The 24,181-nt window shown below is 46.9% G+C and overlaps 1 protein-coding gene across 2 annotated transcripts in view; it reads right to left on the minus strand.

Annotated features, from left to right (window-relative positions):
* Positions 1 to 436: 436 nt before the first annotated feature.
* The window catches only part of RFLNA (refilin A), a 32,110-nt gene continuing 8,365 nt past the window's right edge, over positions 437 to 24,181 (minus strand). For both annotated transcript variants that reach the window (XM_074972402.1, XM_074972401.1), the window contains exons 3-4: positions 12,021 to 12,130; positions 437 to 7,678 (exon numbers count right to left, since the gene is read on the minus strand). In XM_074972402.1, coding sequence (XP_074828503.1) covers positions 7,324 to 7,678; positions 12,021 to 12,130 — 465 coding nt within the window. In that variant the 3' untranslated portion in view covers positions 437 to 7,323. The remainder of the gene's footprint in view (positions 7,679 to 12,020; positions 12,131 to 24,181) is intronic.

Raw genomic sequence — 24,181 nt, forward strand, 5'->3', positions numbered from 1 at the left:
CAGCCTCAAGGAAGGAAACTGTGTCTTTGTGTCACTACAGGTAGAATGTCCAGAAAGATTAAAATTATCCTACTTTGTGGTGATCACTTACAGACTCAGTAACCTTTATATCAGATTTCCGCACCCTTTAGTCTTCAGTTCACTTTACACAGATTTTTGCTGACTCACCCTCTAGCTACCTTTTCTAATTTTTTTTTATAAATTTTTTTTTTGCTCGACACAGTCAACATAAATTATAAGTAACATACACATGCTTGCTCCGCTGCTCACTGAAATGCTCCTATATAATACTATCCCTTTTTCGACAAGTGTGGAAAGCATGGGCCTCGGACGTGAATCCATGTCTGTTTTACCTCGAGGAGAGCTTCTGTGTTGAGCTGGTCAAAGAAAGGAAAAACCCTTTCAGAAAAACTTTCAAAGTAATTTGTGTTCTGAATTTAATTTTTTTTTTTTTGCAAAATATGTTTTGGGAAATGTCAAAATCTTGAATTGAAAGATGTAGAAATGTCAATATTTTGTTTGGGGAGGATTTCTCTTTTTGTCACTGAATGCAATAAAATGAGTGACACCCAGAGTCTGTCTCTTTCTTTCTCTCGCTGGCTCTTTTTCAAAATGTTACCAAGTGGCGAAAGGAATTATGAAAAACAAAGAGAACAAATGGTTTCAGAGTAACAGCCGTGTTAGTCTGTATTCACAAAATACTTCATCGGATGAAGTGAGCTGTAGCTCACGAAAGCTCATGCTCAAATAAATTGGTTAGTCTCTAAGGTGCCACAAGTACTCTTTTTCTTCTTAAAGAGAACAAACAAACTCTGGCCGTAATTGATTCTATTACATTCTGGGGTGTTAACTAGAGCCTTTAGACAAGTTAAATAAAAGCTGGGTGCTGTAAGGGCCCAGTCCTGCAGTGGAGCCCCCAGAACCTTGTCCGAGACGGGGGAACAAGGGGAGATCAGACCTGTAGGGTATAATCCCTGCTTAGCATGAGCTAGTGGGTTCCATCTGCAGAAACGTTTCCTCTTGCCAATGCATTGAGCACCTTATTCCGCTGAACCTTCGCCCCATTGCTTGTCAGCTTATTGTAAATCTCCAGCGGCTGACCAGCTTTCCAAACCAGCTACCTGTGCGATTGTGCGCTTAATCTATGAGACCAATCACTGTAATTGCATGTGCCAATCAGGTAACTGCACATACAAATGGTTGGCTAGGGTCGTTAGTATACTGAATTACCTGGCTAGGTATTTGTACTGCAGCACTGGGCTGTACCGGGAATGAACCAAGTTACCCCACAAATGGTATTTTGGGCACCCCTGATTGAAAACAAGGACCAGATAAATGATCGCAATTGGAGCTGTTATACGCTACGGGGCCCGATCGATTATAGATCTGCACAGACACAATCCCAGTCCAAATCAGTCAGAAGGTATTTGAAAAACCCTACAACTACCAGGCATGTGCTATATTATAGTTCCAAGTCCCTGGTTTAGATCCATTCATGTTCCTCTGTAAGATTATTATTCAGGGACATCTCAGCTCTAATAATACAGTTCAGACTACATGTTTTCCCTTTCAGTCCTGCTGGCACCCAGTGACACTGATTTCATTGCTCCCTAGGATGCTCAAAAACCTGCTTTTTCAATCTCCTTACAAGCGAAATACCCTGCAGCTCTCCAGAGGCCTGATCAGTGAAAACTGTTTGGCAGCCACTGAAGCTGAGCCATGTTCAGGATTCGTGCGGCTGCTGCTTTTTGGACCATTTGGCTGTTAAGAAACCACGTCATAAGTCTGTTTTTTTTTTCTTTTTAAGGCAAAACAAACCAATAAAAATCACTTTTGCTCCCACGGAGCCGAAAACAGCACATTTGGATGTTTCTTTCAAGTATGTTTTCTAGTCTGAAAGCGCGTTTAAGTGTTTGCACAGCAAACAAAGCCCAGAACTGGGGGTGGATTAGTTGGGAAGGACAAAGACGCTTGTGCTCCAACCAACGTGTGTTTTACGTCTGTCCCTGGCAACGGCTGGGTACCAGCAGAACCTGCGCACAGTGACCATGCTTATGCCTGATGGGAGCCCACCTCAGCTTGGAGTGGAGCTATTCTGGGAGGGCAAGGGTGGAAAAGATATGGTAAGTAAGGGTTGGGTTGTGCCTTCTGGGCAGTGGCAGGCATCGTTCGGGAACACCAGGAGAACACAGCACACATTGAGCCACCCCCTAAGACAGTGCAGTGTGTATTCCCCTCTGCAGTTAGCCAGCCCACAGTGCTCCCTGCCCCCGTTAGGGGAGCATGTGTCCTGGGGGCACAGGGACTGTGCACAGTGCGGGTGGGAAAGGTGCCTTGTACCTTTCCTCCCACCTTGGGCAGCCTCCCAAGAGCCAGTCGCAGGCTGCTGAGGAAGCTTTGGCTTAAGCAGAGCGTGTCAGAGGTGTGGGGCCAAAGAATGGACAGCAAGTCAGGTGTCTGCCCCTGGATTTCGTTCGCCAACCAGATTTTTTGCAGGAGCTGGTGTTCATAAAGCAAAGGCAGGAAGAACAGACTCCCTAGGCAGCGAAGTGGTGTCTGCCCAGCATGCTGCGATGAGGGAGAGCACAAGGGACCTGCTGCGTCGGCTCAGCTATAGCTGCCGCTGTGGCAAGGGCTGGTGAGCAGAACAAATAGCCAGTGGGATTCCTGAAGGCAAGACTACGTCAATGCGGAGCCAGCCTGGCAAGGGACAGCCATTTTAGTTTGCCTTCTGACTCTGGCCTGCCCCTTGCGACCAACAAGAGCAGGGAATTTAACAGGTAAGGCTGAACTGCAGCTTGTAAGTCATCCTGTTGGCAGCCTAAAGGACTCATCAAGGGGAAATCAGGTCCAGATTGTCCCAAAAGGTGCAACCTTGGGGTGGGCTCTTCTATTTTTAGAGTGTGGGGGGGGATTAAGTTCCAATCTGAGAGCAGGAGTACAGGTTCCAAGGACTTTGGGGTTCCCCTTCAGCTCATGGGGACTGGAGCCTCAATTTACCACTCTGTCCACTCTTTGGAGAGCCCTGAACCGCCTAACGGTCTATCTTCACTGCCAAGTTAATTTGGGCTCTTGCTCAGACAGTGGCCCTAACATCCATCCCGTCCACAAACACAACCCGCCCCCCTGAGTCTGGTGGTGTTATGGGGCTGGATTAGCTCAGTGGCTGCTTTCGCTCAGGCTGGTAACCCACCCACTTTGCAGTGAGGACACAGGCTAAATCATTCGTGCACCAATAGTCCTCCACACCGTCCCAAAATTCCCCTCCATGCACCCGGCAGGACAGACAAGTTCTCCCACAATTCACTGGGAAGGGATTACAGAGCGGCCCACTTGACCGCCACACAAAGGACCATAAGCTGTGCCCCCTGAAGTCTAGTGACGTACATGGGGAAATGCAGTGTCCGCAAGGCCCCAATGACTTGTGTGGCTTTGCAGACAACTCAGACCTGGATGCCAATCACCCGAGTTAACTGTGCCATGAAGGCATATCTTAAGTGCACTGTGGCATGTTATGGGAGGACACATATGCACGCACGCGCGCGCGCGAAGCTGGATAGTTTGGGGCAAATACTATGTTCCTTTATGCCTGAAGTCAATGTGCTGGCCAGAGCAAGTGCACGGCTTTCAGTGCGAGCAGTGTCGCTGCAATCAACACTTCAGAGATAGTGTCAAGACTTCAAGTTCGTGTCTGAATAAAAAAAATATGCTTCTTTAAAAACAAACAAAAAAACCCACACACCCAAGAATGGCCCTGTTTCAGAAAGGAAAGCGTTCTGGTTACCCTAATGAATTGCCTTTCCCCATGGCTTCTGAAACAGACCGTAAGGGGGCTGTGGGCCCCGTACTGAGACTTTTTTTTGGCTGGCCATCTCCCAGGACCAAAAGAAAGGGGCAGGGCCGCGGAGACTGACTGTCCCCAGGGGCGATGGGAAAGGCCACCGCTCCAAGTCACCCTGATTGACAGGGCAGGCAGGCCAATGAGGGAGGCCCGGAGTCCCGTCCTCTGTGTGAGTGGGAGCAGCCTGGGCCAGGGTAGGGAGAGCAGAAGCCCGAGTGGAGCCGGGGAGCGGGGCCCCTCCGGCCTGAGCTGAGCAGGGACGGCCCGGGGGGGCGGGGCTGCAGCCGTCCAGAGCTGGGTGCGATGAGCAGCTGAGGAGAGCCAGGGGGACCCTGGGCAGCGGGGTCAGCGCAGGGAGACGCCCCTGGGGGGGATCGTAACCCCGACGGGGCGGGGGCGACGGGTCCTGCCTCCTAGAGCCTGAGGGCGTGTGGCCGCTGCCAAAGCCAGTGTCCCACCCACGGCACCCCTGCAGCAGAGCCAGGGCCTGGGCCCTGTGAGGAACAGGCTGTGAACGGCCCTGACATTCCAGAGACGCTGGCTGGGGTTCCCCTGTGCCCACAGAGACAGGTTTTCCTTTCACCTTTCCCGTTTTGTCCTTATTTTTTAATTGGTTGCTGTTTAATGAATTGTATTTGGTTTGAACTATGTGCAATGATCAGTGGGTCAGGGAAGGGTCCAGAGTGGAGAGAGCACCCCGGAGCGAGGTCACCGTATCTCCTGTCCTAAATCCCCCCAGGAATCCTGGATCCAGCCTTCTCAGGGTTACGAGGCCTCTGCCACGCAGGAGAGTTGAAGGGTCAGGCAGGCTTCTGGGTAAAGGGACTGGGAGCGAGGACACGGATCCTTTCGCTAGCCAATTCCATTGGGGTTGCGAGGAAAGTTCCCCACAATAGCAGGACCATTCACCCGCTTACACAGAAGGAAACCTGATCTTTTTCGAATCAGTTTTCTTAAATATCTGGGGGAGGAGGGTTGTTTGTTTTTAGTTTGTCATGGCATTTTTAACAGCTGCGGGCGTTCATGTGATTACAAACTTTCTGGGCAAGGAGTCTGAGTTATTCCTTATTATTATTATTATTTATTATTAGGTGTTGTAACTTGGCTGGTCATGTGTACACTGAAATAACTGAATCAGAATTGCAGCAAGACAAATACAGAACAAAACACTTAAGAAAACCAAATAAAAATTAACTTCCAGAGCTGTTTAGCTAAAAAGCCTGCAGGAGTTACAGGTAACATTTTCAAGAGCTTCTAAGTCCCATTTGCCAAAGTGACATAGGTACGTAGGCACTTAGGAACTTTTAGTCTCATTTAAAATCCTTAAGTGCCCAAGGCCCAGATCCTCAAATATATTTCGGTGCATAATTCCCCTAGGAGTGAGGTATCTAAATACCTTTGCAGATCTCAGTCTGTCTCCTTTGAAAATGGAATTTAGCCTCCTAAATCACTTAGGTGCTGTTCAGAATTTTACCGTAGGTGTCCAAATCCCATACAAATCCAGTGAGAGTTAGGTGTCTAATTCCTTTAGTCTCCATTGACAATCCCAGCCCTGGTGGCCTGTATTCACAAAGCAGTAACAGCTTTGGGATCTTCTATTGCTTTCTTACCCCTCTTCATAGGTGTTGTCATTTACTGACGCACTGTTGCTTAGCATTGTCCCTGTTGTAGTCTAATCAACACAGAAGTCCCACTTGTAGACACATCAAATAATCTTTGTGGGTGATGCTGGGTGGGTTCGTTTTTCATAACTTTGAGCATGAGTTCCTTAATTCCTTTCCCATCCAGAGCCGTGCTTGTCTTGCTGCAGTTTGTTATCCCCAGAGGGAAATGAAAACAGCTACCAACGGATCAGTACAGTGATGCCACCACATATGGAGTCCTCTAGTAAAACAGAGCCTGCCAGAGCACTGTTCTCTTTTCTCGTTCCCTTTCAATGCTGATGCCAGTTGAAGCCCTAGAGAGGACGGTTTCCTCATGGTTTAGCTACAAGTGAAAGTGAGCATTTAAAAAAGAGCAACCAACTTCCCTCCTGCAGCTTCACCTCACGGAAAAATAAAGCACCAGGGGGCTAAATCCATCCTTTGTGAAGAAGAGGTGGGAAAAGGGTGTCAAATCAGTCTCTGCATGCAGATGCCGTTGGACCCAGTGACAGTATCTGTTAGCACCAGATCTCTGAGAGCCTGTAGGTGGCAGGGAGGGATCAGCCAGGTTTGAACCTGGCTGCTGGTGCTGGTCCGCTGGCACCTTCTGAAGGCTTCCCACCTCCGCGTTTTTACAGCTGCATGGGAACTAACCAGCTTGTGGGAGGAGCAGAGGGTAGGAATTGGCGGTTCCTTTCATTGTCCTTGGATGAATTATTACTATTGTGCACTATTACCAGACTCAGCAGGCTGGCGATGAGCCACAGCCCCCTTCTGCTGAATTTTGGAAACATCTGTCCTGTTGACAGTCTTCAACTCGGAATTTAAAATTCTGCTCCTGCTATGGTCTTTATCACCTCATACAACAGAAAAGGCTTTTGGTCCTCAAGGAACTGCCCTTGAAAGCGCATTCTCCTACACCTAGTTAATCTGATTGTCGTAAGCCACCTTTGCATAAAATCAGGTTAATCCTGAATTAGATCTGTCCTCTCTGTGTGTTTTATCCCAGTTAGCTAAGCTTTCTGCCATTTTCCCTGGCTTGCATCCTCCTTAGAATGCAAATCTCCCCTGAAGCATTCCATTCTTGGCTCCCCTAAAAGCCCCTTGCACGGTATCCCGTATGGCATGTAAACATCTGGCTCCTCAGAAGGCTCTCAAATGGGAGTTTGGCACTTGCCTATGCTGGAAGGGCTGGTGCCTTGTTGGCACGATCGTCTTTCCTATTTTGGTGACAATTTTTTTTTTTTTTTAAAGCTAAATCGGAGATCACTGTGGTGCCACAATGCAATCCTGGAGCCGTCCTCCAGATGGGGATTCGGAGTGGGATCAATGTTTTATGCAATGAAAAATAACAACTGTCTTCTCTGTGTTTAAACACTAGGAAAAGCAGGCGGATAGCAGCTGTGCAGGCTGGATGGTGAGTGTGCAACTGGCCTTCTCCTATCAGATAGGATCAGCTTCCAAGGCACTGCTAAGTCGCGCCTACGTGCTAGAGAAGACCCACGAAGCTGGGAAGCAGCACTATAACATATGGTAACTGCAAACCTAGGGCCTTTGCTATCTGATTTCATTGAAATGCTATTCAAAATAGATATGTCAAAAAATAAAATAAAAATCCAGAGCATGAACATCAAAAACGTCCCACAACAAATGCCAGCCTTTCGCTGACCAAATCCATAAAAAGTATGTCCCCTCTAAGCCTCCTCTTGGAGCAGTTCAGACGCGTCTAAGACCACGCACGCCCAGCTGCTAGTAGTCAAGGGCCCGTTGCCATCAATGAAGGCACCTGGCCAATCTGTCTGTCCGGAGAGGTCAGCGAAGGACGCGGCCTTGTGGTCGTCAGAGCCCCGCACGGGCGGATGAAAGGGTCTCGCTGTAGATGACGCAGGGGCTGGTTTCCTCGCAGAGCTCCAGCTGCACGCTGGACGCGAACCAGCGCTTGGCACAGCCCAGGCTGTAAGTGAGGGTGGTTCGGTAAATGTTCTTGGTGCATTTGGGGAAGATGATGGTTGTGCTCTGGAACCGCAGGGGCTTCTGGCGGGGCTCGAAGGTCAGCTGCGACTTGTAGTTCCGCCAGGTGCAGTTTGGCGTGGCGATGACCGTCTCGCTGTAGGCGGTCACGGTGGGGATGGGTCCGTAGAAGATGTCGTCCCTGTAGTGTTTCTCTGAGTCATATTTCACCTCCGAATTGCACCTGAAAAGGACAGCGAGAAGTCAGGGAGCGCATAGAGCAGGAGGGTTCTGTGCTGACCTGCTCCTATCTTCTGCCAGGATACTGGCCCAATGAAAGCAAATGGTGCTCTAGGGAGGGCTGGGTAGATGGTCCCTCTGGCGCAGAGCAGCAGCAGAATGTCCTTGCTGCAACCACAGGTTTGCAATAGCCATCTCCGCTGCTATACCCACCCAGCTCCTGGTACTTCTGCATAGTAGTGAATCCAGGATCCCAACTCCCCATGGATGGTGGGGCACAAGGATCCCCCTCCCTGGAGCCTGGCTGCATGCCATAGAGAGCATTGGGACCCCCTGCACAGGCACATGGGTTCCTGCCCCTTTCCCTGCACAGCAGAACAGCTCAGGTTTGGTTGCTTTGCAGTGTCATCCCTGCTCCTTCCTTGGGTCTTAGGGTTATCCCAGCCCTAAGCCAGGATCCCTTTTAGCTTTTTTCCACAGTGGGAGCAAGCCCAGAGGCAGCAGTAAAGGGCACAGCTGTTGGCCACTTGTTGCTGGTGCCCTGTATGTGGGAGACAGAGGAATTGGAGAGAAACAGATATTCAGCCAGAGGCTGGAAGGGTGAGCCTGGTCAAAGACTCCTGACATTTTAGGTGCATCCGTGGCCCACCCCTGCTTTTCCACAGGGTGGTGTGCTGGCTTCCTAGTCTCTACCCCAAACACATCAGTGGTCTCTGGCACGGCTTCTGTGGCAAGTCTCTTGGAGCATTGCTATCAACCAGGATGGAAAAGGGTTCCCTTGATTTTTAAATCATGCTGCATGTCACCTAGATTGTCGTCATGCAGCGCACAACCTTCCCCTGGCATTGTGCCGGAAAGAGGCAGCCCTCCCTTACGGGTAGTGCACAGGGACAGGGTGGTGAGCATGGGAAATGGACATGCAAGCTGGGTGAAAACTGCCGCTATTGGTTGATGCTCCTGTACTCCTAATGGGGACCCTTAGGTGGCCCTAAAGCAGATGCCTTTCCAGTCTCTGCTGTGCACCAGTGTCCGCTCCTGCCCTCACTTGGCAAGAAAATAACACCATGGACGTGGTTATTAAAGGGAGCTAGAGGGGGCTTGAATGAGCTGTTTAACACCTTCTTCCCATCCCTCCCATATTAGAGCAAAGGGTCACCTGCTTAGAGCAATGGCAGCTTGATTTACAAAGGGACCTTGTGCATGTCCCCTAGAGCACAAAGCCATTTGCCCCAAACTAGGCTGCAGTAGAGGAAAAAGGGAGTGAAGTGACCCAGCACAACCTCAAAAAGCTGTGCCAAATGGGCAGAGGAAATCCTGAGCTAGCCATAAACCAAGGAGCCTGAGGGAGTGGATGGAAATTGCTTGATGGTTTGGGTTCTACAGAAATGCCAGTGAGGGGTCAAATCTAGGGCTGTCAATTAATCGCAGTTAACTCACGTGATTAACTCAAAAAAATTAATCACAATTTTAAAAATGAATCGCGATTAACCGCAGTTTTCATCGCACTGTTAAACAATAGAATACCAATTGAAATGTATTAAATATTTTTGGATGTTTTTCTACATTTTCAAATATATTGATTTCATTTACAACACAGAATACAAAGTGTACAGTGCTCACTTTGTATTATTATTTTTTATTTCAAATATTTGCACTGTAAAAGTGATAAAAGAAACAGTATTTTTCAATTCACCTCATATAAGTACTGTAGTGCAATCTCTTTATTGTGAAAGTGCAACTTAGAAATGTAGATTTTTTTTGTTACATAACTGCACTCAAAAACAAAACAGTGCAAAACTTTAGAGCCTACAAGTCCACTCAGTCCTACTTCTCGTTCAGCCAATTGCTAAGACAAACAAGTTTGTTTACATTTACTGGAGATAATGCTGCCAGCTTCTTTTTTACAGTGTCACCTGAAAGTGAGAACAGGTGTTCACATGGGACTTTTGTAGCCAGCATTGCAAGATATTTACATGCCAAATATGCTAAACATTCCTATGCCCTTTCATGCTTTGGCCACCGTTCCAGAGGACCATGCTTCCATGCTGATAACGCTCATTAAAAAAATGAGTTAATTAAATTTGTGACTGAACTCCTTGGGAGAGAATTGTATGTCTCCGGCTCTATTTTACCCGCATTCTGCCGTATATTTCATGTTATAGTAATCTCAGATGATGACTCAGCACATGTTAATTTTAAGAACACTTTTCCTGCAGATTTGACAAAACACAAAGAAGGTACCAATGTGAGATTTCTAAAGAAAGCTACTGCACTCAACCAAAGGTTTAAGAATCTGAAGTGCCTTTCAAAATCTGAGAGGGATGAGCGTGGAGCTTGCTTTCAGAGGTCTTAAAAGAGCAACACTCCAATGCGGAAACTACAGAACCCGAACCACCAAAAAAGAAAATAAACCATCTGCTGACTCAGATGATGAAAACGAACATGCGTCGGACTGCACGGCTTTGGATTGTTATAGAGCAGAACCAGTCATCACCATGGACGCAGGTCCTCTGGAAGGGTGGTTGAAGCATGAAGGGACATATGAATCTTTAGCGCATCTGGCATGTAAATATCTTGCGATGCTGGCTACGATAGTGCCATGAAAACACCTGCTCTCACTTTCAGGTGACATTGTGAACAAGAAGCGGGCAGCATTATCTCCTCCAAATGTAAACAAACTTGTTTGTGCAATTGGCTGAACAAAAAATAGGACTGAGTGGACATGTAGGCTCTAAAGTTTGACGTTTTTATTTTTGAATGCAGGGTTTTTTTGTACATAATTCTACATTTGTAAGTTCAACTTTCATGATAAAGAGATTGCACTACAGTGCTTATCTTAGGTGAATTGAAAAATACTATTTCTTTTGTTTTTTGCAGTGCAAATATTTGTAATCAAAAATAAATATAAAGTGAGCACTGTATTCTGTGTTGTAATTGAAATCAGTATATTTGAAAATGTAGAAAACATCCAAAAATATTTAAATAAATGGTTTTCTATTATTGTTTAACAGTGCAATTAATCACCATTCATTTTTTTAATCACTTGACAGCCCTAGAAAATCCCAGCCCAAACAGGGAGAAGCTGCCAGGTCTGGTTCACACTGCCTACAGAAAATGAGCACTGTGGGGCTCAGCCACCATTAAGATGAGGATAAAAAATAGACACCAAGATAATTAACAATGACTCTTCTATCCTCGTTAGTTTGTCTATCTATATTCCATTGTGCACCTAACCTTCTCTACTGGCTCATGTGCACAAGTCACTAACCCTGCAAGGTAAATATCCTTACACTGTGTGCTCTTTGGGACAGAGACTGTCTTTTGTTTGTTCTGTGTCCGTACAACACCTAGCAGCATGGGGTCCTCATCCATGAACTGCTCCTAGTTGCTACAGTTATACCATATTTTTTATTATGAAAGCTCAGACTGCAGGGAGCTATGGGACTTCCATGCGTTTTACTGCTCCAAACCTTTCAACTGCAATCAGCAGGTAAGGAATTTGCAGCTCTGTGAAAAAAGATTAAAAGCTGGGTGTGTGCATGTCAATTACCTCCACCCTGGAGGGAGCCTGGAGGATTATGTGGCACGTGTAACATGATCTGCCTTAATGTATTTTGCACAGCTAGGTGTGTAAGCAAGCAAGTCGCTTGGTGCACATAAAACAAGACTCCTGTGTAATCGTCATAAAAACATGCCTGCCAGCTGTTCCTGGGTAACCAGAGATTTATCCAGGTACGTTCCCAGGACGGTCTTTGTGTGGGTTAGGGGGAGTTGCATACACAACCTCCCCTTCCCCCCTCCCTCTTTAATTATTACCACAAGCTGGGTGAGTAACAGTATTGAAAATGCAACTTGGTGTTTTTAAAGTGAATTCCAGGCTGGCAAGACAAGACCCAGACTGTGAGCCCCGCTACCGCGTAGGCAGCAAAGCACCAGCCTCCCAGCATTGAATGTCAGCTAGAAGGACTGCCCTTAGGGGGCAGGGGATAGATTGCCCCATGGAGATGGGTCTAACCTTGGCTTCTCTGCTGCAAGCACCAATAAAAATGGACGCCAGTTACGGAGACCACCAGCTCGTTCCGCATTCCAGATGGTAATGGTTTTCTATCCCGGCCTGGGCTGCATTTGATATAATCTGGAAATGAAGACCTCCATCTCCTATTACCAACCCCGGAACCACCCTCGCTTCCACCACCCGTCAGTTTCTTTTCAGTTCAGGAATTAATCTCCGACTTCCTCCTCCCCTTCACCCCCAACAAAATAACCGTGACACCCATTGATAAACACCGTTAATCTTTTGCAGAAGAAAATATACCGGGGGAGGGAAGAAACCCCTCCATATGTACCTAATTTCCTGCACAGGTTCAGGGTTGACCTCAATGCTTTCGCCAAAAAACACCGGGAACATTCGAGGCCTCATCTCTGGCACAGAAGAGTTCACAAGAAGGTAAGGGACCTAGAGGACAAACGGGGAAAGAACAGCACATCAAGCATTAGGACACAGCAGAATGCTGCTGGTGTTATTTACGACATACACTGTTCGGTCATTGAACATGCCACCAGCGCTATGGCCAAATTCAACTCTGGTGAAGGTGGGCGCAACTCACTTGAATTCAGACCCCCCGGCTTCATGCTCTGCTGGGACTGCCCAAGAAGACGTCCCCTGTGGCAGGTGCTTTTTGAGATGTGGACACGGGCTGGAGAGACAGCACCAACTCATGTCAGACTGCTGGTGGTAATGGCTTTACATCACAAGGGGCCAAACTTTGCTGCTAGCTAGACTGGTGTAAATCCCAGGTAACTCCATTGACTTCTATGGAATCACTGTGGATTCCCCATAGTGTCAATAAGAGAATCTGGCCAATGACTTCATTGGCATTGCACTCAGTTGCACCAGGTCTGAATTTGCCCCTTCCCCCGAGGCCCTTTAACTCCCACTTACAGTCCCTCTTACTTCTGGGAGCAGAGTAGAGCTCACAATGGTTATCCAGTAGATCTGTTTGTGTCAGTGCATGGGGAGGAGGGATCCTTCCTTGCTCAGGTTACAAAGCTCAAAGGCTCATTTCTCAAAGGTGGGGCCAGATCCTCAGCTGGGGTAGCTCCTTTGACACCAACACCAATTTAAATCAACCCACAAACTGGGAGGTGCAAGAACAGGCGCTACACAGACTCTGATCGGCTTTTCAAGTGGTTTGGCCCGATGGTGCATCCCCAGTAACACTATCTGTACTTATGTGGTTGCTTTCATTTCTCCCTCTCTGGTTGCAACACCAGATTAGCATTACACAGCGGAGTCTCTCCCAGCTCCACCCTAGACACTGCCAGTAGCCGTCCCACCGCAGTGCCTCCTTCTGAGCGCCCAGCCCTGACGTAAGCTGATCTAGCCCTACAATCCAGGGTTGCCTCTCTACCCTGCAGATTCCTTCATTTGGAATTTTATCCCCTTCCCATATATCTTTTTCATTTGAATTATTCTTCTCTTCCCTTATTGCTCCTGCTATTGTGAGCCAGTGAGACTAGATAGTTTTCATGTGGGGTCCCCTGCTCAAAATGGGCCTGATCAGCAAAGTTCCAGATCTGGAGGTGGATCTAGCGTTTGGGAGGGGTGAGGGTGAGGTGGTTCAGACCTGCTGAGGGTGCATCTATGTTTTGTATATTCCTTCCTCTCCTGCTTCTGAACTACATAGGATGGAGCCCACCTGGATACTCACTGCTCAACCTCTGTCTTGAAATGTCGCTGCCCAAGGATCATGAGGAAAATCCTTCTTGAGGCAGGGATCTAACAAAGCTTCGAGTTTCAATACATTTTCCAATAAGCGCTGCGCATGAGAGCCTCAGTGGCTTTGTTTCCCCCAATTAGTGCTCTGTGCTGGGGCAGTACATAGTGATGCACAAAAGCCCACTTACTCCAGTGGGAATGGAGAAGTTAACACACAGGCCACATTCCCCAGTCTGCTACATCCACTTTGCACAGGGTAAGCATCTCCCGCTACCCCTCCTCTGCCAGGGGGAGTGTCAGGGGCATGGCAGAACAGAGCTCCATTGCCCCAGTGCTCCTTCGGAGTATGGTCCCTGTGGAGCTGCAGCTCCAACTTGCACCGGGGCAGGGCAGCTCTGCATCAGGGAGCTGCAACCAGCCCCCTCTCTTGTAACGGAGAATCCACCCTGATGTACCTTGATTTGGGCTATTCACCCCTGCAGCTGAGTAGCCCTCACGGTCCTTGCTCCTTGCTAGAAATACTGCAATCCCCAAATGTCCAGGGGACCTGCAGGGAGGCAGAGCACCCTACCGCTGAGTTCAGCAAATAAGCTATTCACCGCCCCACAGCGGTTTCTGCTTTTTCTTCACCAGTGAAAAGCTCCTGGAATGTTTGTTCCTCTAGCCTAGGAGGGGACATTGGGGAGATTAATTGGTGCCTTTCGTTATATTTTCTCAGCTCCGTTCATAGCAGCAGCCCTGTGAATCTGGGGCTTTAAAACAAAGTGACCTAGAGCACTGGGACAGACTCTGAGCACCTTCTCCTGAAGCTTGTGAATGTAGCTGCTTTGCAACTCCTACATGGGACGATGGTGTCAGAAAAACTGGTTCAGTGAGGAGGGCACAAATGATAGATAAGTACCCAACTCACATCGAAAATCACTGGGATTTGGATGCGATTGAAAATCTGCCTTTTAGTCTTTAAATGTTACAGTTGTCAGTGGAAATCGCATCCCGTCCTATAATAAAGATAATATCCTGAACATCTAGAGCGCCTCCCTGCCTACCATTTGAAACTCAATTTGCAAACATTTCAGCCCCAATATCTTCTTAATGAAGCAAGCTAACAATGGGCAAACGCCAAGGATTCCCTTTAATCCAAAGCACCAACGTTCAGGGGTTCAGACAAATAGTTCTCCGTTTGACCCGTCTCTAAAGCAAACTGAATTAAATGGATTCACACAGCTTGGGGAACAGCGAGGGATTCCAAATTTCTAGTTACTCTCTTGTCCTCTATCAAGAAACACATTCTCTCTCTCTCTCTCTCTCTCTATTCCTCCCTGAAGTACAGAGTAAATTTGTGCACGCTCTACATTTTAGATTTTGACCCAGTCATTTATTCAGAACCCTTGAACACCTTAGAAGCTCTTCATACATAAAGCCTAATGGGAAAATAATCATCTACATGGTCTGATTGATTGATCAGTAGGGGGGGAGTATTGGAGGACCCATAAAGTTCTCCGAAATAATGTTGAGACACTCAGATACTTCCAACAATATAATGTAGCTGTCTATTCTCACAAAGCCCAGTAGCTTTTCTAGCACACAGGGAAAGCTGCTTAAGACTCTTTCTCCTTAGATCTGGGACCAGATTCTCTGCTGGTATAAATTGAGTTCCATGGAAGTTACTGGTGCAGAGTTTTTGCACTGAAGGCAATTAACCGTTGGAGCAAGTTACCGAGGGATGTGGTGGGCTCTCCATCATTTGAAATCGTTGAGTGTCTTTATATGAGATGTGTTCTAGTGCAACCACAAATTATTGGGTCTACAGCAGGAATTACAAGGAGAAATCTTACGGCCTGTGTTGTGCAGATTGGACTGGATGACCACAATGGTCCCTTCTGGCCTACAAATTTATGACTCTATGGAACTGCTCCAATTTACATCAGCAACAAATCTGACCTCTGAAGTTCTTGGCAGGGAGGAGAGGCTTAGGGGTAAGGCATTTTCAGAAATGTGCCACAGGACATGAAAAAGGCTCCCCCTGACCACCAGGAAAGCTAATCATGAACTCCTCTCCAGCACAATATCCTTAAACATAAGTTCCCAGATCGAATGAACCAGCATCTGCTGTCTGGAGCCAGTGCAGCTGCTACGTTAGCTCTGTGGCACTCCCTCGGAAGGCTGCCGCGTTGTGTGTTTCACTCCCCGCAGCCACTTTGCCGTTGGCTTTGATTTATGAAACACAGAAACCTGGTGTCCCTCTAGGGAGATGTCTGGAGGCCTCTGGGCAGGGTTTAAAGGTCTTTAAGGGGGGTGAAAGACCCTTGGAAACATTCTCTCCACCCAGTGCAAGCTGAATCTATGCACGACAGAACCCGAGCCCATTTCTCAGCAGTCGCCCATTCAATAACAGTGAATAGTCTAAGAACATGGAGGATCCACTTGATGGTAGCTGAATCAATGGCTTCCAGCTTCCCCCTCTCTTTGAATTGTCTTTCACCTCTGGGTTCCTTATGGCTGAGTGAATCTGCTGCGATGGTGCACTCGGCCCAACAGGCCGCAGGAAGTAGTGGCACTCTCCAGAGGCCCTGTTCTAAGACTTCTCTAGCTGTCTCTACACAGGCAAGAGGTTCTGAGATGCATCAGACTTTGGGGGGCTTAGCCTGAATTGAAAAGGAAGACTTTGGAGCTTCTACTCCATGCTCAGACAACGTAGTTCTAGAAAGTAAAAAGCAAGACCTAAATACTTTTCTAGAGTGAAATTTATTCCTCTGCAGAGGGCCAGCTCCAGGCCTATGCGCCACTTAAGTTCCCTGTAAGCCCCTTGGGCCATATCCTCAGGTGGTGTAAATTGGCATAACTCCACTGACTTCAATGGAACAATCCCAATTTACAACAGCAGACCACCTGGGCTTAAGGGGTGCATAAACTGAGAGCTTTTGCTTTTGATGGGCAATGAAGTTTCAACGTTTCATCTGAATTCTCAGGACCACAGACTCTAGTTTACTGTTTCAGAGTAACAGCCGTGTTAGTCTGTATTCGCAAAAAGAAAAGGAGGACTTGTGGCACCTTAGAGACTAACCAATTTATTTGAGCATGAGCTTTCGTGAGCTACAGCTCACTTCATCGGATGCATACTGTGTTGCTCTGTTACCAGCCAGTTCTTTTTAAACCAGTGACATTAAAAAAAAAATCCCTCCTTTTATCAAATGTTGCTGCTCCATCATCGATAATAGCCAGTATTTGCACAGTGCTATGGAAAAGGCTTGTCTCCACTGACTTTCATCTCCTGTCCAAATGGGAAAGGTCGTTCCTGCTTATTCCTGGCTCGCATTCAACACTCACGAGGGAGGGGTGGGCATTTCTATTTGTAAAGAAAGCTCTTTGCCTTTTGCATGTGATTCTTTTACAGGGCTATCTTCCATGACCGTATACACATGCCTTGCCTTAGATCTGTATGCTAGCTTTTACCTCTTGTCTATGGCAGGTGCTCTGTTTGAAAGCACCTAATCTGCAAGAGGGTTTTGTTGTTGTTTGGGGGGGGCTCGGGGGGGTGGGGCAAATTGTACACAGACACATTTGCAGCATCTGCTAACTGCAAGCATGCTGGGTGAATCACCTGCAAAGCACTGCAGATTGCTTCTCCTGGAGTGGGAAGCAGAGCTGGGAATATGCATCCCTCCTTATGCACCAATTTGGATTGCGCAAACGAGAGAGAAAGGTAACTAGCTGCTGGGTGCCCTCAGTGTGAGTGCACATAGGCAGAAGTAGTAAAATAGAAAAGAATAACATGATGATTCCCCTCGGAGGCCGTTTAGACATTAGAGCAGGCTATATGTGCCGTCTTGTTCTGTAACATCAGCAATCAGCATGCATTTTTAGTGCAAAAGAATTTGCTGGCTTTCTCTTGGTTTTTATAATTCTATGACCAAATTTATCCTTGGCATAACTCCACGGATTTTAGTTTGGTCACCGATGTTTGTAATCTAACCCTGTCTATCTAGATGGAATCTAACAATCAGAGAGCAGGATGGGACATAAGGGGGGCAGGGGAGTCAGATGATCCCACATCTACTCCTACAGGGTTCTGACATTGTCCTCTGAAGAATCTGGTGCTGGCCACTATCAAAGACAGGATACTGGACTACATGGACCTGGGGTCTGATCCAGTCTGGCAGTTCCTATGTTTCTAATCAGCCAGATCCTCAGCTGGAGTAAATCACTACCGTGCCATTGATTTCAGTAGAGTTACACTGATTTTACACCAGCTGAGGATCTAGGCTGTGCCCATGGTCATGTTTTACCAAAAGCTCTCTTTTAAAAGAGTACGGTTTCTCTTTACTGGTAGCTAAGGTTAGGAGATTGTCAGCATTGGGATCCCCAGGGTTGGACTCTGTGAGGATGTGGATGGGATCCCTCCAAGAGGAGAGCATCCTAGGTGCTTTTCCCCTTTCAGTCCATTCTGAACCAATATCCCAGCAGGTGGTAGCTGGGGCCTGAAAGGACAGTGCCAGGCACAGACCTGGATAGACAAAATAATGTCTATAGAAATGAGCATTTTCAAAACATCCAAGGCAAAATTCTGTTTGCACGGGACAGAAGGGAGGAATTTGGCCCCTGCAGCGAGGAACAGACTTGAACACATGCATGGCTTTTTATTACCTTGTTGGAGGATTTGCATAGTGTTGGTGCCAGCCCTATAGTAACTGACTAGTTATTGGGAAAGAGGGAAGGAAATGCCTAAAACAATACTTCAGTGCTCCGGCTAACTAGAGGGACAGATGCTGGCAATGTCTATTTGAGAAGAACAATGAGCAATGCAAAACGTGTAGAAGACAACCTTCTCCCCAGCCCCCCACAGGGCTTTCCCAGCTGATATCCAAATGATGTGCAGGAATTCCCTTGCCCCCATTCGACAGAACAGGATGTAGTGCAAAGAACACCGGACCCGATTGAAATGACAGAGAGTTCAGGTGGCAGAGTGAAATGCTCAGGGTTGGACTCTAACCAGCCTACGGGGGCTAATGCTTCTTTCCTGATACAAAGTGCCCCTGGGTCTCTGAGAAGCCCACAAGAAGCTGGGGCTTTTCAGACAGCACCTCCGACAGTACAGCAGCCCCCAGCCACATGCTGGGGCATTGGTTTGGAACTGACCCAGAGGGGAAAGCACCTGCCTATTGAATTATCAGCTCTCTTTCCAGCATCATCTGGATTTTCCTTGGCAGGATTCCCTCCTCCTCCTCACCCTGTCCAACCCTGCTTAGCATGTGCGAGCTGACAGGAGGACAGCACGAGAAAACAGAGCTGCAGCAGCTATACATGCTACATCGCAGCCCTCAAGGAGACTCAAGCTCAGCTTGCTTTGGCTTATGGGTACACAGTTATTTTAAAATCTAAACAGTGGAGTTGATGTCATGTGCATTTGCCATCTCCTACAGTGGGTAAGGAAAGCTGCTGTCACAACCAAGGAAGCCGCTTTGGCACCCAAAACCAGATTTCCTGCTACTTTGCAATCAAACACTTCACCCTGTCATATTTCCCCTGAAACCATCCCCCTGCAAAGACTTTGCATGTGATAGCTCTGCTTTTCCCTGCACTGTTTCCTGCAAACGCGTCCATCTTAGGGCACGCGCAGAGAACTAAAACAGTGTATAGAGGCAATTCCTGCAATAATTCAGTTTGTTCTTGGCATGCTATTAACTCCACTCTATCTGATTGAATATAGGTAGGTATTTATACTGCACTCATCACCACGACATCTTGTCCTTCTGATAATTGGATCTGACACATGAACCCTTGGAGGGAACCACACAAAATATAGTTGAACTGAAAGTATTAAATAGTAAGGGGGAAATGTGCAAAAACACCTAAGGGATTTAGTAGCCCAATTCCTATTGATTTTTGAAAATATCTCCCTCAATCAGAGATTCTGTTGGTGAAAGAGAAACTTTTGAGCTACACAGAGCTCTTTGTCAGGTCACAGTGGGCAAAAGCTTTGGCTCCAGCATCCCAACCAACATGCCCATTATATGTTATCAAACCACTTGATCAAAGAGCTAGTCAAACACCTGGGCCAATGATCAAAATGCTGCAAGTGAGGGATGAATCTCATATACTAGGTCGGTTGAGTGTTGTCTTACTCCACATTTTAAGTGACGGAAATATGTGTCATTTACTTCCATTGCCAAGAGGGAAAGGAACTTTTTGGAATTCAGCTGCCCTTCATGTGCTAGCTGATTTCAGTGAACCTGTCCGATAATCCCCCTTGCACTTTAGCCAACACCGGTTCATTACAGCGCTGAGTAACAAACTTGGTGACAAGGTAACTGGGAGCATTCTTGAGGGATTAGCACATTAGAAGTCCAGACCTCGTAATGTTTCCCCCAAGTGCCTCTCCAGAGCACAATTCTGTTCTCAGCTCTGCACAGCTGATCTCATGCTCCTTACTAACACGGACAGGTTGTGTGCTGATTCAAGGGGCATTGTGTGCATCCCAGGACAGTAGGACACTGGAGCCAAGATAGTCCATGTGACTCAGAGAGCAAGACCATGCCCACAGCACTTCATGAAATCTGTACTTTTGCCCAGACTTGTGTGCAAAGGGGGTCTGCGAATGGAGAATGTTAGACAGCTGATTGCACTGTGTGTATCCTGCTAAATCAGATCATGGACACAACAGCACTAGGTGCTTGTTGAAGTAATTAACTGGTTAATACAACTGGGCCCCTCCCCTGGAAACAGAAGCCTGTCACAGGAACCGGAACCCTGTGTGTTGCAAAGCAAAGGCCCGTCCTACACAACTGAACTCAATGGGAGTTTTGCCATTCACTTCAATGAGAGCAGGAGCCAGTCTTCAAATGTGTCTAGTCCTGAATGCTGGTGACGGGGCCATTTTTATGCAGCCTATGGAATTTGCAAAGGTACTGGCAGGGGAGCGATCAAAGTAGAAAATGATACATTGGTGTAGGTACCAAATGTAAAGCAACGTTTGCATTGCTCCTGCAGGCTTAATTTGAGAAATAAAAGCTACACATATCTGGGTAATCAATAAAGCACAGAACTGCAGAATGACATGTTGAGCTGGTGATTGCCACTCTATCATCAGAGACAGTCACAGTGTCACAACTAATTACACAAGAACATAAGAATGGCCATGCTGGGTCAGACCAATGGTCCATCTAGCCCAGTATCCTGTCTTTTGACAGTGGCTTCAAAGGGAATGAACAGAACAGGACAATCAAGTGATCCATCCCCTGTCATCCAGTCCCAGTTTCTGTCAGTCAGAGGTTTAGGGACACCCAGAGCATGGGGTTGCATCCCCAGCTATCTTGGCTAATAGCCATTGATGGACTTATCCACCTTATCTAATTCTTTCTGAACCCAGTTATACAGTTGGCTTTCACAACATCCCCTGACAATGCGTCCACAAGTCCAATCATACAACTGCTGCATGAGAACTCTCTCGAAGTCACTTAGAATTCCGCATGTGGAGGGCCTACGTGGCTTATAAACTTGGCGTATATTGAAAGATCATTCAATGAACACTGCAGTTTGCCCCCACTCTAAGCAATTAAAAACCTATGGAGCAGCTCTTTGGAGGAATCCCAGCTGAGGTTCTCTTTGTCCCTCCAGCATTCAGAGTTCTGAAGCCTCTTCCCTTCCATCTAAGCTGTAGTTACTGGGTGAAGAATGGGGATTAAATTAAATGTGTCGATCTCTGTATCTTCATTACAGCAGAGTTAGTGGCAGATGTTCCCAGAGTTACGGTAGCAAAAGTTTCCAACCTAAACCCCCTATTTTCACATATTCGCAGCCAAAGCTGGTTTAAAAAAGAAAAAAAAAAGAGGGAGATTTTGTGATTTTTTTAATTTTAAATTTCTCCATTATTCTGAAATTCCACAGTTAAAAAAGGGGGAATCAGCTTTATACTTGTTTGAAAAATGAGGCCGTTTCACCAAAATGTCATCAACTTTTTCCCCACCTCCAATTTCAGCAATATTTTGAGATTCAAAAAAACGTTGCTAGCTTTCCAAAGTGTTTGTCTCTGGGTCTGAAATGTGACATGCTTGGTGTCTGCCAGGGGCTGGATGGTGGGAGAAGGGTAGAGCCCAATCCTGGCAACTGGGCCAACTGAGGCACAGCCAGGGGAATTGAGCTGTCTCAGATCACACAGCAGGTCAGCGCTCATGCTGGGAATAGAACCCAGGAGTCGTGGCCATTAAACAGTGCTACCTCCCAAATAGCCCTTCGTGACCCATAAGGAAAGCAGAGGCCAAGCCTACGGGTAGAAATGAAAATACATATTGGATATTTGTAGCTAATAATCCATACCCTTTGGATCACTGGTGTCCTCTGACACGCAACTGGGCATTCGTCCCTCCTCTGAAGCTCCCATCAGCATCCCCCTGAAAGTCACCACCTTACGCCCTGTCCAGGGATGGGATTGCTCCCAGCAGTCCAAGAGGGAACCTGGGAGAGGGCTCAAGAACAAACTAACCCTGTACAGAGTCAGCACCAGGCCCATACAACTTCTGCCTGCAAACCAGCACTTCAGTGGTACATCTGCTCTGCGAAGGGGTGAATTTCACCCCAAAGCACGTCTTTAACAAGGGACAGAATACACTATTTTCTTTCTAGTAAAGAATTTTCCCCTAACACCGAAGGGTTAAAATGTTACTAAAAAACGTAAGTTATTTCTCGTTTGGCAGCATTTTTTCCCTCTTTCTCAACTCCTGTGCCTTTCAGGCATGTAAGGGCCTGGGCAGCTAAGCTCTGCTTTTGAAAGCTACCCCGAGATAAACACACACAAAAAGCGTTCCCCAGACAGGTGTTCAACCCCCTGCCATGAGCTGTGTTTTATCTATTCCGACATAAGTATTACTAAGGGTTACTATGCAGGGACAACTGTCCATCAACTTAATATCTGCTGGAGGCCTATGGGAAATGGAACTGAATGTTTGGAGTATATAGCATGGTGTTGCCCGTTCAGAACAATTGCATAAGTAAGCCAGTACGAAGACTGGAGTTCCTCTAGCCACGATAACCATGGGGCAAGGTCTGTCTTTTTGTTCTGTTCTGTGTTTGTACAGTGCATAGCCCAATGGGGTCCTGGTCCATGATTAGGACTCCTAGGCGCTATAGTAACACAAATAATAAATAAGAGAATCAGATGAATACTTAGCCCTGTTATAATGCATTGTGCTCAGAGACTCTAGGCATTTTACAGAAGGAAGTGGATTGCAGATTGGGAAGCTAGGAGGGGAGCCTGCCACCACAAAAAAGGACAACACTGGCACCCCCTTTTGCCCCTAAACCCCTACCAACCACACACAAAAAAGGAAATTAATAGAATCTAAAAAAGGAACAAAAAAATCAAACCCCTCCCCCATATGACTTTGGACTCCGAAAAGAGAGCAAAGCCAGAGACTCCACGAAATCTACTAGGGATTTCACTACTGCTATTGATTTGATGTGGAAAGGGCTCAGATACTATGGTGATGGGCAGCAGGCTGAAACAGGTTGATAGATATGAACCAAAAGATGAAATCACTTGTCCAAGTGTCAGAAGTAGGAACTGAATTCAAGTCACCAGCGGCCTCTTCTAGCTAACCCCCATACCACTCTCTTTCCAGATTTCACATGAACATACTGGTCCATGAAAATGTCATTTGCAGTTAGCTGACATTTACAGCAATAATGAAATATTTGCCTGAGTTATTCAGTGGAGACGCATCTATGTTGTCTGTTTTAACAGGTAAGATACACTTGGTTAATAAATGATTGTGCATTGCTAATGTCTTGATATACTGGAGATTACAAGCCCTGTTATTCATGCAACTATAATGTTTCCAGAAACAGGATAGGTTTCATTTGGAAGAGAGAACAGTCAATGGAGACGTCAAATTGAAAGCATGGCTGGTAGTCCTAGTGTTATGGAATATTTAATTTTAGATAATTACATCCTGCAACTTTAAATCAACTTTCTGTTTCAAGTGGGAAATATATGGTACTTAACTTTTTGTCCAAAAGAGCTATATAGTGATGCAGTGGGGTGTCAACTAGCTGAAAGGTTCCACCTTAGAGGTGGCTGCATTTTCATAGCTGGTGAAGTGATTCCTGTATATCTATATAACAATTATGTGCCAAATCCTGCAGTCTTTATTCTTGCAAAACTCCCCCAATTTTTATTGAAATTCAGTGGAAGTTTTGCCTGGGTAAAGACAGGATTTGGTTGTGGCACGCCTGTCTGGCTCGGTGTGTATATCTGTGCAGCGTGTTTCCCAGCTTGGGCAGACAGACAGACACTAGCTCTGCTCAAGCTGGCGTGCTAAAAAGAGCAGCATGGTGGCGGCCCGAGTACAATCCTGCCCGACCCCTTGCGGGTCTTGGGTGGCTAGCTCAAGCTGCTGCCCGTGCTGCCATGGCCACACTGCTGTTTTTCAAGTTAGCACATGCACATCTGCCTGAGTGGACAATTATATCGCCCAGCAACAGCGTACATACCCTGTGTTCTCCCTCACCCACAAGGTATATGCGGTGTTTGGGGCCAGGATCTGTAAATCAGTGAATTCAGTGGAGTTGTGCAGCCGGATGGCAACTGAGGATCTGTCCCTCTGTATTTAATTTTCAAAGCATTTGGGGGTCTTTGGGGCAATGGGCACTATATCATAGAAGGACTTTAGTACACAGAGAAAGATGTATCCGTGTAGCTATGAAATGAACTGAGAGCTGCTTGCCCAAACTAGGCAGACGCAGTTCCTTTCCAGCAATTTGTGCTCTGGCATCCCAAGACTCTCCTCTGGTGGG

The sequence above is a fragment of the Natator depressus genome, chromosome 15 (genome assembly GCF_965152275.1).
Source record: "Natator depressus isolate rNatDep1 chromosome 15, rNatDep2.hap1, whole genome shotgun sequence".
NCBI lineage: Eukaryota > Metazoa > Chordata > Testudines > Cheloniidae > Natator > Natator depressus.